General features: G+C 47.3%; 1 protein-coding gene across 1 annotated transcript; it reads left to right on the top strand.

The window, feature by feature from the left end:
- Nucleotides 1–4,269: 4,269 nt before the first annotated feature.
- On the top strand, nt 4,270–15,867 carry LOC142570338 (putative chitinase 10). The gene is made up of 7 exons (XM_075678726.1): nt 4,270–4,597; nt 5,925–6,206; nt 8,430–8,636; nt 9,503–9,682; nt 10,168–10,377; nt 14,736–14,966; nt 15,769–15,867. The coding sequence occupies exons 1-7, from the start codon at nt 4,331–4,333 to the stop codon at nt 15,865–15,867; spliced, it is 1,476 nt and encodes a 491-aa protein (XP_075534841.1). The 5' UTR covers nt 4,270–4,330.
- The last annotated feature ends 836 nt before the right edge of the window (nt 15,868–16,703 follow it).

Consider the following 16,703-nt stretch of genomic DNA (forward strand, 5'->3'; position numbering starts at 1 on the left):
CTCGGTTTCTTGCAACACCGCCATCCAGATGGCGCTCGCCTCCACGCATCCGCAAGAAAGCTGCAATTGTCGGGAAGCGTGACAAGCAGTCAGGGATCTTTGAACGCTGTCGCTTTCCACTCTTAAAGGCGAAGCTTAAGCGTCCTCCAAATTTTTTATATATGCATCCCTGCAATCATCTGTATTTTCTGTATTTTTGTTTCTACAGAGACTGTATAAAACAATATTTCTTGCCTGAAATTCTGATTGCGAAACGCACGCTGTCTTGTTATCAATTTCTTTCTGTACTCACATAACGTTTGTAATGCAAGAAGGTTCATTTATGGTTTGTCCTACTGTATACCTTGCAAAGGGGACCCGAACCTCCTGTCAAGTTAAATAATTTTCACTTTTAGCTTAGGCTCTCCCTCATTCAAAATGGAATTCAATTACATTCAATTCAAAGCTTTCTTCTATCATAGAGAGTGAATGCGTAACAACCATTATTAAAAACGGTGCTATTTCAGGAGGTGGTGCTAGTCTCCACTCGTTAATCGCTCATGCAGTTTTAGCTGCATGCTGTCCAAACATGCGAGGATTACATCACGTCTACACGATAACCTCGTGCCACCGAAAAAATATATATACAAGGAAAAGCGAGGTAAGAAGCATGATGAAACCAACGAGGTCACAGAGCGCAGCGCGCATTTCCACTCGCATGTATCTTGATCGTGCGGGCCATATTTGCTCACGCGTTTGGACTTATTGCTGACTAGCACCATGCCTACAGGATCAGCGAGCGAAATCACCATTCCCTTTCGAAAGCTCTCAGTAGCATTGATCATGGGCTGGCACGGATTCTGAACGTTGCGACAGCTGATGAATTTATTTTCATTTCCTCTCTTCTATTTGTATTTTTTTATTCCCAAAGCAGACATGTCTCCTACATTCGTACAACGCGTTTCGTAACCGCGCAATCTTGGCCCTGTGTTACGCTCATGCGCGTTCGTCGAAGCGCCGTGCTAGGTATACGAGGCCTCCGATCACAGCATGTTCACCGCGGCGTCGAGCAAAGAGCGATCGAAGCCGTGGGAGCGAACCTCAACGTGCGCGCGCACGTACGGCGGGCACTCCCGATGCCGCGCATATCGCCGTCCGGCAGCGCAAACCCTGCCCCCTCTCCGCTCGTATGTCTTCCTTCCCGAGGGGATTGCATCGCTAGGTGTCCGCGTACCGGGCGTGACTCCTGGCCCGGACCTTCGGCCTGTCAAAGGACGCGCGCCTTGTCGTTGGTGCGACGCGACAGCTAGGTCTCTGCATCGTTAATGTAAACCAAAGGGGCGCGATCCGGCGGCCGTTATTGTAACAAATGGAGTTGCCAGTGAACCCGGCTGTCGGTCGAGCAGTGGCAATTGGCAAAGCCTCCCCGATACGACGTGACGTGCGGGGTGACTGCGTGTTCATCATCGGGTTACCTCAGCGACGGGGACGGTGGCCAGTCGCACCGTTGGAGAAAGTGTCCGGTTCGAATGAAGCCGTTTGCACGGCACTTGGAATCGCTATTGCTGAAAGCTGGGCGAGTTGGTTACTAGCACTGTGAAATATCTTAACGGCGCTAAGGAAGACGAGGCACAAAGACACGATGTGGGCAGCACACGCGCGTGTCCTTGTGTACTTCGTGGTTTGTGTGTCGCCTTCCTCAACGCTATTATGATGTTTCGCAATGAGTTGAAGCCATCGAAGAGGTAGCTTTTTCGCCTGTATACAGAAAACGGTGTTTCAGCAGCCTACGAGTTTGCCATGGCAGAAGCGAATGGTCGCGCGCTGTCGTTATTAGGCTAAGACGTTCACCGGAACAAGAGAGAGAGAGAGAGAGGTGCAAATGAGAGAAAGGCAAGGAGTTTAACCAGAGTTGAAACCTCCGGTTTGCTACCCTGCGCTAGGGGGAGTAATCGGAACAAGATATTAAAGAACAAAAGGGCCTCTCTTCTAACTTTAGAAATCTCAATTGATGAACATATCACGAAAACCGTTATTTTAGAGGCATAGCCGGACATCTCAGCTATGTTAAATAAATAAAGTCGTTGTACTTACTTCGTTATTAGGATCTGGCAGAACATCACGAAAAGACAGTCACCTGGCGCACCGCCTACCACTTCTGGGCAACCTACATCCGGCACTTGAGAGTGACAGTGTCACTCAAGACTCGTGGATCGTCTTTAATTTTGTATATTTGGACTTGATTTGTAAGTTTCACAGTGGCAGAATTCTTCCCGCGTCCTTTACTGCCTTTATCGTGTACATGTGAAGTGACAAGCCTGTAAATAGCAGTGCCGATGCTGTGGCTGTCCCTCTGCAAAAGGAGCACATACGCGCCCTGGGGAATACACCAAAAATCGGACTTTCTTTGAGAAAGCCGTTCTCTTCCGCTTTTATCCACCGAAGTGCTGTCACCCCACCTTAACGGTAGAGACCTCCTGGTGGTTAAACGACAAGCTTCCTTCCTGTGCGTATACATACACATGGCCGATTTCAGAAAAGAGACACGTCCTGTGTCTTCTCATGCAGGGACCGCGGTATGCGCCTTAAAATTGAAGGAAAAAAGAAACAAGATGAATTTAGACGTGCGCGATAACGTGCTCTTAAAATTCACCTTTCATTTAGTCTGACTGCTCGCCCGCATACTAGTCTAGTTATTGCATCATCTTTTTTTTTCTTTTACTTTGCGTTTATCGTCTTGAAATAAGAATTTCCTTTACCTACCTCCTGCCGCCCGATTCTTGGCCTATCCCCCTTAGTGGGTGAGAGCCATGCCAGAGGATCATCATCATCATCATTTGCACACTGCTAGAGGGAGAAGCAGAAGAAGAATATTCGCCCGTGACGCAGCAGTGAGCAAGCAAGGGCCGCTGTTACAGACAAAAAAAGAAGCGCTGCCGATATCGGGATTACTTTTGTCACCGTGGGCACGATGAGCTCGACCTACAGTCATGCCCAAAGACGTTCGCGAGGTGGCGACTGCGAATTTGAAGCGCCGCATCTGCAACCGCATACAACGGCCCCGCGGTGTTTTCCAGCGGGGCTGGTCATGCAGGCGAACGAACCGCCGAACTCAGGGCCGCCATCGTCACAGCCAGCGTCTCCAGCAGGCTCGCGTTCCACTTCAGTCCGGTCCTCGCCCCAGCCGGCGACTTCGGTGGCGGCTTCGACTTCGACCTGGTGCAGAATCCTGTCGCCGCCGCCACCGCCGCCTCCTCCAGGTGAGCCGTTCGTACGCGCTGCTTTCATGTTGACGATAACTCAGAACAAGGCACAGTAAGTCGAGAACTTCCTACTAAATGCAGTAATCTCAGTGCATTGTAGTCTTCGTGCATTTTGCCGATGCTAACCGACGGAGCTGAAAATTGATAGCTAAATTCCACGCAGTATTACTACATAGTGAACTGGGGCCACGTAACATTATAGGTGATATTAAAAGGGAAAAGAATGAGACTAGCTAGGTTATGTATTGCGCAGAGATGATAAACGGTTGTCTGTTAGTGTAACATAATAAGTCCCAAAGGAAGATAAACACAGTCGAAGGTGTCGAAGTCTAGAGTAGAATGATGATATCAGGAAATTCGCACACCTTAAGTGGAATCAGCTTATGCAAGACAGGGATAGAGATTGCTAAGGGAAGCCTTTGTCGTGCAGTGGACATAATTATGATGGTAGTGACGATGATGAAAGTGCATAACCGTTGTTATAGACGCCTCCGGCTACATAGGCGACTGCGCAGCGTTTGGTGTATAGCTCTCGCGGCGAGCGTGAACTTGCACACAAATGCGATGCAAGAGCGATGTTCTGGTCTATTGCCATAAAATCACTGCATTAGGCCAACTCAGTAGAATGTTAGGGCGACATTCTCGCTCACTAAACGTGTAACCTCTGGCTACGGCCATTCGACAGATAGTCACTGTCCGGCGGCAACCTGGTCCTTATCAGGCCACGCTTAAGTGTCTGTAGAGGCTCCGTCACCCCTGCCTGAGACGTCAAACCATTCGCAAACCAAAAGGCTAATCATTCCCTCTTACAATCGACCACATTGAACTACCAAGATTAGGCTAGAATATCAGGCAAAGCGAATATCTACAGTCTGTGCACTACAACCTGCTTCTAGCAGAACTTCCCTTGAACAAACCACAACGAACAGTAAGGAAATGCTTTTTTAAATTGAAAAAAGAAAACGTTCTCGGGACAGGGTTTTACAGAAGGACGTTAATTTACATGGGCTTTGTGTCTACCCCACGATTGTCAGAATTCCTTAAATTGTCAAGCTTGCTGAAGTAATGTGTGATCGCATGGAGCCTATATGGGTGCCGGTTACGCAGAGGTTGAGCCAGGTGTTGAGGCCCACTCGCTGGAGGAGCCCCGTGTTGGTGCCGTGGGCACCGACGTGCTGCTATCGGTGGCGTGCCTGCTGTCGGTGCTGGTAGGCCTTTTGGCACTGGCAGTGGCCCTGGAGGCGCTGCTGCTGCGTGTACTCAACCTGGACGCATCCGCTTCGGCGGCCCAGCCCACCACTAGGCCGCCGCCTCCCCCTGCGCGACAGCCCAGGCTCCAGAGGCACCAGCAGCAGGTGAGAAAGGGCCGCACCTATGTTTGCAGAGCCATGCAATTTTTTCACGCTTAGCTTCACCATCCTGTGTGAGCTGAGAGACTCGCGGTGTTGTTCGATACCCAACTGGTATTCTGTGTTAGCGCTAAACTTTCTGTTTAGGGGTTGGAGCATTGACACGTTACCTCGGTGATTTAGGTGTTATGACGCTTCGATACGACAATGTCATTTGAACAAGGTACACTGTCGTTCAATTGATGAATTGCTTGTTTACTTATTCTGTTTGCATTTCCAGTACTGCAGCTTTTTTTTAAATTTTATCATGTCGACTGATGTTTTGATGTCCAACATCTTGCGATCAATATCTTGCCTTTTCAAGAACAAAGTGGAGTTATTCATACCTGCCCATGGGTTTGCACGCACTACTACACATTAGAACATACAAATCCCTCGTCGCAAATCGTGGTATCTGCCATGCGAACAAAAACAGTCGTTCCAGCGTTCTGGCTTCGAATGTACAGGAGCAGTGTTTCATAAGAAGGAGGTGGATGCATGATTGAGCCAACAAGAACTACGTAACAAACAAACAGCTATCCGCCATGTATATCAGCAGTGACAGTACTAACCAACCGCCTGCATTTGTACTTTATTATCGTTCTAATTTAATTACATGTGCTCTTTAATTAAAGAATATGCGAGCCGAGAACAGCAGCTCAAGCGACTTACGCCAGACGACTGCGCAGCACTTCTACGACGCGAATTTCAGGCAATTCAGAGTTCTGAGCATTTTAACAGCAACTCGGCGTTGCAATGCAAACGTGTGTGCAGCGAGATTGCAAAATAAGCAGGGTAGTGTTTTCAGCAAGGCAGTGCTATTACTATTGCCACATACAATTGTGATGGGCGCTCATAGAGAGACGGGAACGAAGGACTTTGAGTGCGAAGACTTAATTGGGTGCACATGTACCCGCAATAGGGGGCGCACATCGATAGCTATGGTGGTTTCTTAACACATCGCTTACACATTGTGTCAAACAGATTTCTTAGTGTATATACGGAGCCGCTAGCTAGGCAACTATGACGAACATCTCGGAATGCACTTTAGGTGTGTTCACAACATAAGTTATGTTTGGAAAGCTCCAGCCTGCCACGGCAATGTGTCTGTGGCAATCGTTTGAGGTCTTTGAGCAAGCTAGCTGCGCAAGGAGGTATTTGCCGTACAAACGCGCTCGGGATGGGTGCAGTGCGAAAGCTACATAATCCGCTGACGCAATAAAAATCGTCTAGAGCAACAAAAAAAAAGACAGTTGGCACTGTACCTATGCACACCATCCCTGTCTCGCGCCAGATGCACCACGAAGAGAAGTCCAGCGGCGGCGAGGAGCGCACTGTGCTGTCATCGCTGCCGAACAGCGCGTACCAGTCCAGCCGCAAGATGTTCTGCGTGTTCAACGGATCGCCACGAAATGGAAGCCGCTTACGCCGCGGCTACGGACTCGACTTCTTCCCGCACCAGCTGTGCACGGATGCGGTGCTGTGCTGCGCGGGCCTCGAGCTGACCACCCTGGAGCTCGACGTGGACAGCGCGCAGGCGTTGCGCTTCGCCGCATTACGCCTCACCCATGCCCAGGTGCGCCGGAAATGCCTCGGCAGTATTTCCTGATTTCTCAAGTGGTGTGCTGCATAGAGTACTGCACAGCTACATTGGACATTAACAAGAGTATCGATTCGCACAAGTTTGTAATTAGTACAATATTCGGCATAGTCAGTGCACCAAAGACAGCGAAAAAAGGAGACACACTAACACAAGTAGATCTACATGTATCTGTCTGTCTGTCTCTCTCTCTCTCTCTCTCCTGGACATGTAAGTGATGTAGACCCCGCGAAAAAAGTTTACAGACAACTGGATGTCTGAAAACGTTCAATTCCCCGAGCAGCCTGTAGCAGTAGCCAGTAAAACTATATACGACAATGTTGTTAGCATACGCTAGTCGAGGTCCGAAATACAAATACCGACTGCGTTTTGAGGTTGCGGAGATATTGAACTTTTTATCAGGCCTCGTGCCGTGCAATACTTTGTCGCCAGGTGTACCTCTTGCAGAACCCCCTCGATTCACTGCAGTTAATGGTTAGGGCTATGCATTCGGCTTTGTGCAGCGTGCAAGCGGTGATCCGGCAGTGTACAAGCTTTCCAGCCTCGTATCCACAAAATTCCTTTTATGTTATCGCCGCTCATTATAGCGAATAATACAAAGGGATGCGATCACCGCCGCAATCACAAAAAAGAAACAGTCCTTACGTACACGTACACGTACCACTTGTCTAGATAAGGCCCGTCACACTTATCAACCCCGTCAGTGTTTAAAGGTAAGCTGCTGCAATCACCCTAAATGTGGCTTTTGAACGTCTGACCCTGACTGTGCACTTGCCCAAAGCAGCCTTGAGTCCGACCGCCATTGAAAGATTTTTTTCTCTGTTCACGCCTGCAGCTACAAGTCAAGACGTGCGCAGGTTTGTTTTTCAACGTGACCAGTGCCTCAGTAAAAGTGTGACTGAGTGTAAAAGCGTCGAGGAAACTCTGTTACTTACTCACAAAGCACTTTGTGTGGGTCGGTCTACATGTGTGGGTCGGTCTACATGTGTGGGTCGGTCTACATGTGTGTCGTCTTTTTCGTGTCTTTTACCTAAATATGCAAAACCAATATGGCCCAATTTCCATCCTAACGTTCCACTACTTGATAACATTCGCCGTCCAAAAGTTTTTGCGAAAGGGTTAGCTAATTAGATCAGAGTATTTACCTGTCATGCTAAGCTATTTCTATATATAGCTGCGATAATGGAGGCATTTTGATAATCTGTTCTCCAGCAATGAGACAAGAAATTATGTTCCAAGCTCTGCTGTATATTATGGCATAGCCGACATACGACGGCCTTTAATGTTTTTCCTTGCAAAGCGCACAAGCAATACAACAGTGTTTCGAAAACACTTTATAGTTGAGGACATCATTACACCTACATGGCGTCTCGCAAGAGGTCGGGTCGTCACTGCAGAGCTGCCTCTGTAGGCAAACTTCTTGGTTTGTGACCATAAAATTACAACGCAATGCCTGTATTATCGATTTCAAATGTTTACAAAGAACAGCATTTTCGCAGTGCTGAATTCGGCTGCAGCTTGGTAACGCAGCCTGGAATTAGGATTTGTAGCCTCAATTGCACTGTGCAAACGATACAGTGTGGCACTTCTCATTTTGCTGCAGGCATAAACTGGGCGAAAATTCCTCCTCCTTTTTTTTGTTGTTTTCACCGTGCAAGTTTTTTTATGGCGAGATTAAAGATCATATGAAAACATTACTACGGGCGCGCCTTTGAACAAACGTACCTTTACAGATTTCTCTTTCTTTAAATCGTGCGATTCTAACATCCCAAAGCGCCAATCCCGTTATCACAGATTCAGTAGTTGTGGGGAGTTCTCATCTAATGGGCAGCCAAATCTTGGAAGCATGAAAGGTTTGCATCGTCAGAACGGGGCAGCCATGACGGGGAATAGAACCTGCAAACTCGTGCTCAGCAGTATAACCTAATACCAACACTGCCAAAACGGCAAGAAAAGAAAAAGTGAAGGCAATCTGTCCAAGACATACTGTCGCGTAATTAAGTAGCGAACTTATGAAATGAGTGCGCTGATTCATCGACAACTTCTAGGGAAGTCAATAACACAGACGGAGTACCAAAGAAGAAATACGTGACTCGTTTCCCTTGCGGTTGCTTCGGTTTACGTCATTGCGCCTTCATACGTGTAAACCAACTTTCCTCCAACAAAATATCTAACCGTGTACGTGGGTGTGGCGCACAGCTCCGGCTATGGCTTTGCGTGGGTGGCGACGAAACGCGCAGCAAAGGCTTCGGGCGCGCTGCCGAGGACGCTGAGGCTCGACGCCGGCTAGTGAGCGGCGCCATCGGCTGGCTCCAAGAGTCCGGCTTCCAGGGCCTGCTGCTGCACTGGGCGCTACCAGGGCCCCAGCGGCCGCAGCAGCTGGTTCGAATCCTCGCGCCGCTCAAGGTGGGCCTATATGCCAGCATAAATTTGAAAGCTAAGGCAGCCCCGAAGCCAAGAGTTCTAGACCAATTCACATCTGACGTTCATGTCTTGTGGTACTGCAAGCAAGCGCGCTTTTCTTGTCATCTTAGCAGTAAACCCGAGCCACCATAGACAGTAGAAAGCTTGGCATGTTGGTTCCTTCGCATTCTACAGTTATTGTTGCGCTCCCCGGGAAGTCTGGTTAACCCCTGTGTTATAAGGACGCTGTCAGAAAATTGACATCTGCAGTCTAGTTTATGTAACTACTGCACCGAAATAATGGAAGCCATTCGTGCATGGCTAAGCATGGTCATCCCGCGAGTGCACTTAGAGCTTCCTTGCTCCTCCTGAAACCTAAGGTTTTGCTTTCCGGTGATACTGTCATGAACGAGCTTATTTGCTCATTTTCTCCACAACGTCGGCGTTTACATTCCCCGACAAAGTGTCCCCCATACCCCCCCACCCAACTCCTACCGTGCTTAGCAAGTCCTTTTGGCGCCTGAGTTGAGTTCATAAAAACTTCGCCTTGTCGAAGAATTAATCGGCGTCAGCCATGCACTCTTCCGATCTTTCCTTTCTTGCTTGCTTTCTTTCCTTCTAAAGTCTGTGTGTTAGGCAGGAGAGAACAATACAATTTCACGTTTTATCCGGCCTACTAACTAACGTGCTAATAGCCACGCCCATCAAGTTTCGAACAGCCTTCGTAGGGTTTCAACAAGCTCATTCTCCGATAGCAACCATTTTTTTCACACGCTGTGCACGTCGTATCGGACGCCACGTCGTATCAAATATCCCCTGCTTTTAGCGTGCGGGGTTACAAAGCGAGGCACTCGCATCGTCTTTCACAGGTGGCGCTCGACCTCACAGATCAGTCGTTGGGTGCTGTGATCCCGCTAGACGACGAGCAGCGGGCGCGCTTCGATGCCCCAGCCGTAGGCGACCTGCTCGGGCACCACGCTGTGCTCGTACTGCCGGACGGGTCCGCGGCTTGGCAGTACAACCGCACCTTCCTGCCCTACTCGCAGCAGGTACGGCTGTCCCGCAGGCACAGGTTGTTGCTTCCCTGGTGTAAGACCATCCGCTCATAGTTAAACATTTCGTTACCCGCACATTTAAGGTGAAACCGTCTCTCGTCCTACATTGTTCTTCTGTAGCAGTCATCTCTAACTTACTTTTGCCCCAGTAAAGAGCAAATAGCAGTTTCTACTTTAGTAATAAGCCTTCGGCTGACAAGACCAATCGTGATTGCAAGGGAATTTTACATAACCTAACCGTCATCTTGTTTGAGCAGCAAGGTAGCCTGCACTTTTATTCACTTAATGAATACTGTCACCTCGAGGCTGTCAACATTGCCGGCTTCGACAAAATTCGAACAAGACTAAGACATAAGATGGAAACTGCCAATTTCGCTTGTCTATTCAGCCTTCTACAAGCATTAGAACGCAGCCCCTCACAACATCAAAGCCGCGCCGGGCTGATGGTGAAAAAAGGCGCTTGCTTGCTTTCCTCGCAGGTGGTTGAGCAGTACGCGCGTGCAGCCGACGAGCTTTCGCACGAGGCCTGCTACCTGGTGACACTGAGCGGCACGTCGCTGGTGCTAGAGGACCGCAACATGTGGGAGGTCGGGGATCCGGCCCGAGGGCCCGGAACCCTCGGCAACGGCTCCCAGCCGGGCCTAGCGGCACTCGACGAGGTCTGCATGCTCCAGTGGGTTGGTTCTAAGGTCAGCAGCAGCAGCAGTTTCTCACTGTGCCGCGCACGAGCTCTAACCTAGCATATACCGTGTTATTTATTTATTTAATGCGGTTAGCACACTTAGTGTACTTCACCGACTTTCCCTGATCTATCTATCTATCTATCTATCTATCTATCTATCTATCTATCTATCTATCTATCTATCTATCTATCTGTCTATCTGTTTATCTGTCTATCTATCTATCTATCTATCTATCTATCTATCTATCTATCTATCTATCTATCTATTCTAATCTAATCTAGTCTATACGTTATCCCGTCTCACGCCAACTTGTGTTATTGAGGTATGTGCCACCGTGTATGCCCGCTCTTTAATGAACCTATTTGGTGCCAACTTGCGTCACTGTGCATGTGCCACTGGGTATATACCGCCGATCAATGGCAAACAAGAAACACAAGATTCATCTGGTGCTTGGGCACAATCGAACCCCCGCAATACATATTCCGACGAACTTCTCCGAATGTCCATTCACAAAAGCGCAAGGCGCGCACTTCGTGGACTTCGTGGCGGCACAGCTGAATGACCCAGCATGTCCAGAGGGAAGCACGTGAGAGGAGCCCGGCCGAACACGCGGCTTGCATGTGACGCGTCTTTGCGGTGGCAATATGTTGTCTCGCTAGTTTGCTACATTGCTAGTCGCATTAACGTCGACATTCAACGCGAGATGGGTTCTGCTGCAACTTTTTTGTTTTGCTCCGATGACATTTTTTTAACAGCCTGCCAGATTTGCTGAGATCAAGTCACTCACGTCAAATATTCTGCATGTAAAACTAAAGCAATACATTTATTAATTAATAGAGAGAGGGGGAGAGAGAAAGAAGGAAAGGAGAAAACGCAAGTAGGTTAATTAAACTAAAATTAGGTACTTAATTCCAAACTTTACGGTAAAATGTTTATGTTAGAAAGTAGAAAGGAATCGCTTTAACGGTATAGTTTCGTGTTTTTGCATTTCAACATGCTCATGTAGACCACGACAGCTGGTGCCATTATTTGTTAAATTTACTAGATTACGCGGCTCTCCGTCCAGCCTCTCTGGGACGTAATAGTATTGCTCAAAGTGAAGCTGCCACTACACTTACCTCTTCCCGCAAGGTGATTCCGATTGGCGCTTTGCGCGATTCCCGGTTGAACGCACAGTCACTTTAGCAACAGGGACGAGACAGAATGCTTTGTCGCGTCGTATGGCGATCGAAGCTTTATTTTCCGTCGTCCTACAGCGTTCAAAAGAGATCGCACCGCTAACGGTGCGATCTTCGCGGTGCCATGTGCGTGATAAGGTAAATTGAGCGGATCATTTGACACCAGTTGTTTCCGTTTACGTAATGATTTTGCAACGAAACATAGAACGACACCTTTATGGCAATTTTCTTCAACTTACCTATATATTCATGTGCTGTAAAGTGTTCAATTAAGAAGGGATTTGATGTAATGAGCTCAATTAGCGATAGGCTTCTTTGTCTTTATCTTAGTTTTCTTCGATGCTCGCCTAGGCAAAATAATTTATCTGTGGTGACGTGATTCGAGTAAACGTAGGCTTTAAAAAGAAGTGTTCAAAATAAATAAACAACAACATTCTACTGAGACGTAATAGCCCAGAACTTTCACAGCAGGGGAGAAGCAATGGTTGTACGAATATGTGCGCACAGGATAAGCGCTGCGAAACAGAGGCACACGGGCGCATAACGGTTTAGAATATTTCCAAACCCAATGATCTGAGCCAATGTTCTAACGCTCCTTCTCGCTCCTGGGCTTGCTGGAGATTATTACGTGAGTATAGCGTTTCAGCTGTGACCGACATTGTACTTCAGGTGATATCTTTCAGCAGGTTTTAAAGCCGCAAAAGAAGGTGGTCAAAGCTTCCATTTCTGTCATTAACACAAGGGACAATGCAGCTGCATATTGGTCACGGCTTCCTGACTAAGCCACTTTTCCATCTGCAAAAGGTTCCGCTTCACCTGTTCAGGACGTACCCTTCCTCTACATTTTGCACTTGACGGAAAACAGTTAGAATGACTTATCACTCCTGGAACAGCGCTTTCAAGTTCGCTTTACCAAAGTAGCAGCAAGAGGGCAGAAAGGTCACGCTAGGTGCTAGGTGCTAGGGATTTAAAAGGATAAAATGCATATGGCGTGCACGTTTCCGACACAGAGGTTAAAATGCATAATGAAACAAGCCCATTTTCTCGCAGGGAAAATACAAAAAGAAATCCAAAATCTGTCTTGACTTCGAGAAAGAAATTTACGCAAAGACCACATTTTTTTTTTCTTCTTAATAGCTGCTTCATCACCTTTTTTTGCCTACAATAGCTCCAGTCACCGCAAGCACTTACCCGAAGTGGTACATGTGGTACGGATGAAGCCGTACCTGTAGAACTAACCGTAGCTTTTTTTTTTCTTTTTTTTTTGTGTGTGTGACTCTGTCCCTTTGTACTCGGTCCCATTGTCTTGTTGTCCGGATTAAACTACGCAACAAGACGATGCTTCCTTCGGAGCGACGCAAATGCCGCGCCCGTACTCCGATGAAGAAGAGGATAACGCAGGTATGCATAAGCCTTTTTATCAAGGCGCAGTGAAGAAGAAGTCACAGTTACGCTCGGTAATAAAACGACGACCCGACACTCGATATGAGAAACAATATCAGTGAACTTGTAGGCATAGCAGAAAGTTATCGAAGCTGGTAAGATAGTCTCAGTTACTGAAACCTTTGTACACGGCTGTGATGAGGTCATGTTTATTCTTGTAGATACTTTTTTTTCTTCGTGGCTATCAGAATTTAAATAGAAAGCCAGAAAATTGTTGCCCCGAAGCTGGATTAATAGGCGACAGAGAAGGGGAAGCAAAAGATTTAAAAGGAAGCTTTAGCTGGGGCCCAACTCCGCGGCCTATTCAAATACATGTAAAACGCAAAAACGCTTTTCTGAGATAAACCATAGACCGAGTTTAATGAAATATATTGCATTTGAGAGAGAGTCATATTCAAGTGACTATTGCAAGCGGAATTTAGATTTAGGGCATGAATTTTTTTAAAGGAGCTTTCAAAAATTCGAATGTTCGAAAAACATAGAAGCAAGAAGTTTACGAATTAATAGCTCTGCATCAAAAACAGATATCGCGGTTCTGTAAACGGAATCCGTTGGATAATTGAAAGTGGGCAAATTCAACATGTCATGTTATATTTTGTGTAAATTTGTTACATTGTTTAGAAGGGTTCTGCAAAAGCTGTATTTCCATACTACCGAATTTTTTTGTATTATTCATATGTAACAATAAAGTTTGTCCCCTTTAGATGTACTATCAGATGCAATTCACAGAATTGTAATATGATTTTTCCTTGCTGAGTTACAGAGTTGTAAACTTGATAGTTTCGTTGTCTGAAAATTTTAGACTTTTGGAAATTTTTAATACGCAATTAACGACCTAAATAAAGAATTCGAAACCAACAGTCACTAGATTTTAAATTTTCTTTTATATGCAACAAATCTTGTCAAATTTGGTGCAGTGGTTGCTCAGAGAAACGAATCCTCCTTTTACGTGTATTTATACAAGAGCACCCAAGCTAAAGCTTCCTCTTAAGAGACACCGTTAAGAGAAACCACAATAAAGTTATTCCTATTTGAACTGATACTGAGGTCAAGTTTCGCTTCTTGATAGTAAGAGCGTAAATGCAAGGGAAAGTAAAAAGAGTGAGTTCCTGGCTTCCTGTCTGTATGTAAAGTGCACAATAAATATATTTTCATCAACGAAAACGGGTATTCAAGGATTTCACAGAGGGCGCGACTAACTTCTTCACAGATGCCACTACCGCAGTGCACATGCGTTCTCAGAAAATATATTTACCGATAAAAACTGCTTGCTTAGGCTATTTGGTTCGTACTTGAAGATAATTTTATCTCTGTGCAACAAATCGTGCATGACTAACAGGCACAGAGAACTACGTTCACTTTATGCAAATTTACATCGATTTCGTTCGATTGCACAACTTTAAAATTTGTATTAAATATAACTGCCGTCCTTTCTGCAAACGAGCACGATCAAAAGAACTTTGCGGCCTTGAAAATTCTGCACAAAACAAGCGTTCTTTGTCTACAAGGCAAATTAAATTCGCTGAATGTCCTTGTCTCCTCCCCGCAGCGACCTTTCTGATTGATTGATTGATTGATTGATTGATTGATTGATTGATTGATTGATTGATTGATTGATTTTAAATTCCCTAAGAAACACTTGGGTTATGAAAGACACCGCATTGGATGGCTCCAGGATACATATCGACAACCTGTAGGTTCTTCACCACGCTTCTAAATCAAGGAGTGTCCTTTCTGTGACAGGTGAAGCGGTACGGCACGTACTCCCGCCTGGGCACGCAGTGGGCGGGCTACCTAACGGCGGGCACGCTGCGGGAACTGCTGGCGGACCTGGCGAACGCCACGAGCTCACGCGGCGCCGCCGCCTGCCTGGGCGTAGCCGATCCCGAGTGGGACGACTTCGCGGCAAGGTGCCGGCCGGGGCTGCGCTTCCCGCTCACCAGGGTGGTGGCCGCTGCGGCGCTCGGTATCAAGGTGCGACTCTAATACGGAGACGACGGAGACGAAGCGCCATTGGGCAGCCCAGCTCATTGGCTCACGTGACTCAGCTAAATATTTAAAAAAACATGCAATTCTCGAATTTTACGTGCTAAAACCAAGGTATGACCATGAGATACGCGCGCAGTAGTAGGGGCCTCCGGATTCACTTTGATTCGTGCAGCCCCGGTCGAATTGCGGCCGCCGCGGCCGGGATCCAGCTCACTAGTTCGTGCTCAATAGCCACTGAGCTACCTGCGGTTGGTCACGTGACAGAGCAGCGCCTTTGCTTTGAGCAGATGACACTTGAAATGGCCTTCAGTCATTGTGTTTAGAAGCTATAGCAGGCTCAATTACCGAATGTGGTAGCCACATTATAGCGCGCAAAAGCGCCCTTGAGTAGTTCGCCTGATTAAAGAACACTGCCTCAGTAGGGTTCCTCAGCCCTGTTCTTCACCGCGTGCCATTAGAAGCTAATTATAGTCAATCAGAGCCATTAGTTTCCATTAAAGCCAAATAGTTTCTAAGCACACGCATATGCGCTGTTAATCGTTGCGCTTATAAGAAAGTATGCTATTGAACACAATCAATTTGCAAAGTTGCAAAGCCACTCAAAGCCAATCGAACTAACTAAGTTAAGGCAAACCAATTAACGTACTGCCCATATCATTACCATGCTAGCTGAACAGCGATAGTTTCCGTAGACACTAGCGCCAGAGCTCTTACGCAGTATACAGTCTGTACGAGCGCATATGTCCAGCTCCATTGATCGGTGTCCTCGCCTTGCGCTTCCGCCCAGGCCCTGGCTGAGGACCAGCCGGTTTCAGCGCCAACGTCTCCAGCCTCTTCGTCTACGACTACGACAGTGCCGAGCGACGATGCCCTCATCGGGACTTGATCGGATGCGGCATGCCATATGGAGACATTAGGCACCTGCAGGTTCTTGCAGTCACGTGTTCAGCGGTCGTGTAGCAAGATGGCGGGCATAACGCGCTGCTATTCCTGTATATATATATTCTTCGCTTTGTTTCTCACTTTGACAGTTTTGTTTCTATTTTGATTGCTTTTATTTGACTTATTACTTGATAAAATGCTGTCTGATCTACGTTCTGCCTGTTTTAACAGTTCAATAGCAAACCTGTTTGCTCGCCATATAAAGCTCGTTCAGGCGCATCTAGTGCTATATAGTTGAGGTCGTAGCGTTAGTGCGTTCCCTAACGCAGTGTTAGGGTGTAGTATTAGAACTTCATCATGCCTTGTGCCGGCCGCGAAAACACGTAGTACGTGTCCCAACAATTCCGAGTTAACGCCTCCTGCAAGTACAGCTGTCTAGCGCTCTCGTGTGCTATCGCCGTTTTCACTTTCGTTCTGTGACGATATGCTTCCATCGCGAGCATAAGACCATAATCGGCACCACTCGTGGGTGGCAGTAATTTTTTGCAGGGGCTTCGGAAGCTGGTGTTACGGAGGGCCGCGATAGCACTCAGCCTGCTCTTGTAGCAGGCTTGCCACCAGTGTTCAGTCGCTGCGAATATGTCGCCAACTGCTCCTTCACAAACCCCCAGCGTCTGCGCAGGCCTTGCCGACAGGTGGTGACGGTGGTCGAGATTGAGTTCGCTTGCCCTAAATGCGTCTGCGAGATTAAATATTGTATGGTAAGGTCGGGATGAACAAAACGAGTCAGCTCTGACCATTTCTTGCGTGGGCCAACACGCGCACAAAGCGCAAGTATGT

This window comes from Dermacentor variabilis, chromosome 2 (genome assembly GCF_050947875.1).
Source record: "Dermacentor variabilis isolate Ectoservices chromosome 2, ASM5094787v1, whole genome shotgun sequence".
In the NCBI taxonomy this organism is placed as follows: domain Eukaryota; kingdom Metazoa; phylum Arthropoda; class Arachnida; order Ixodida; family Ixodidae; genus Dermacentor; species Dermacentor variabilis.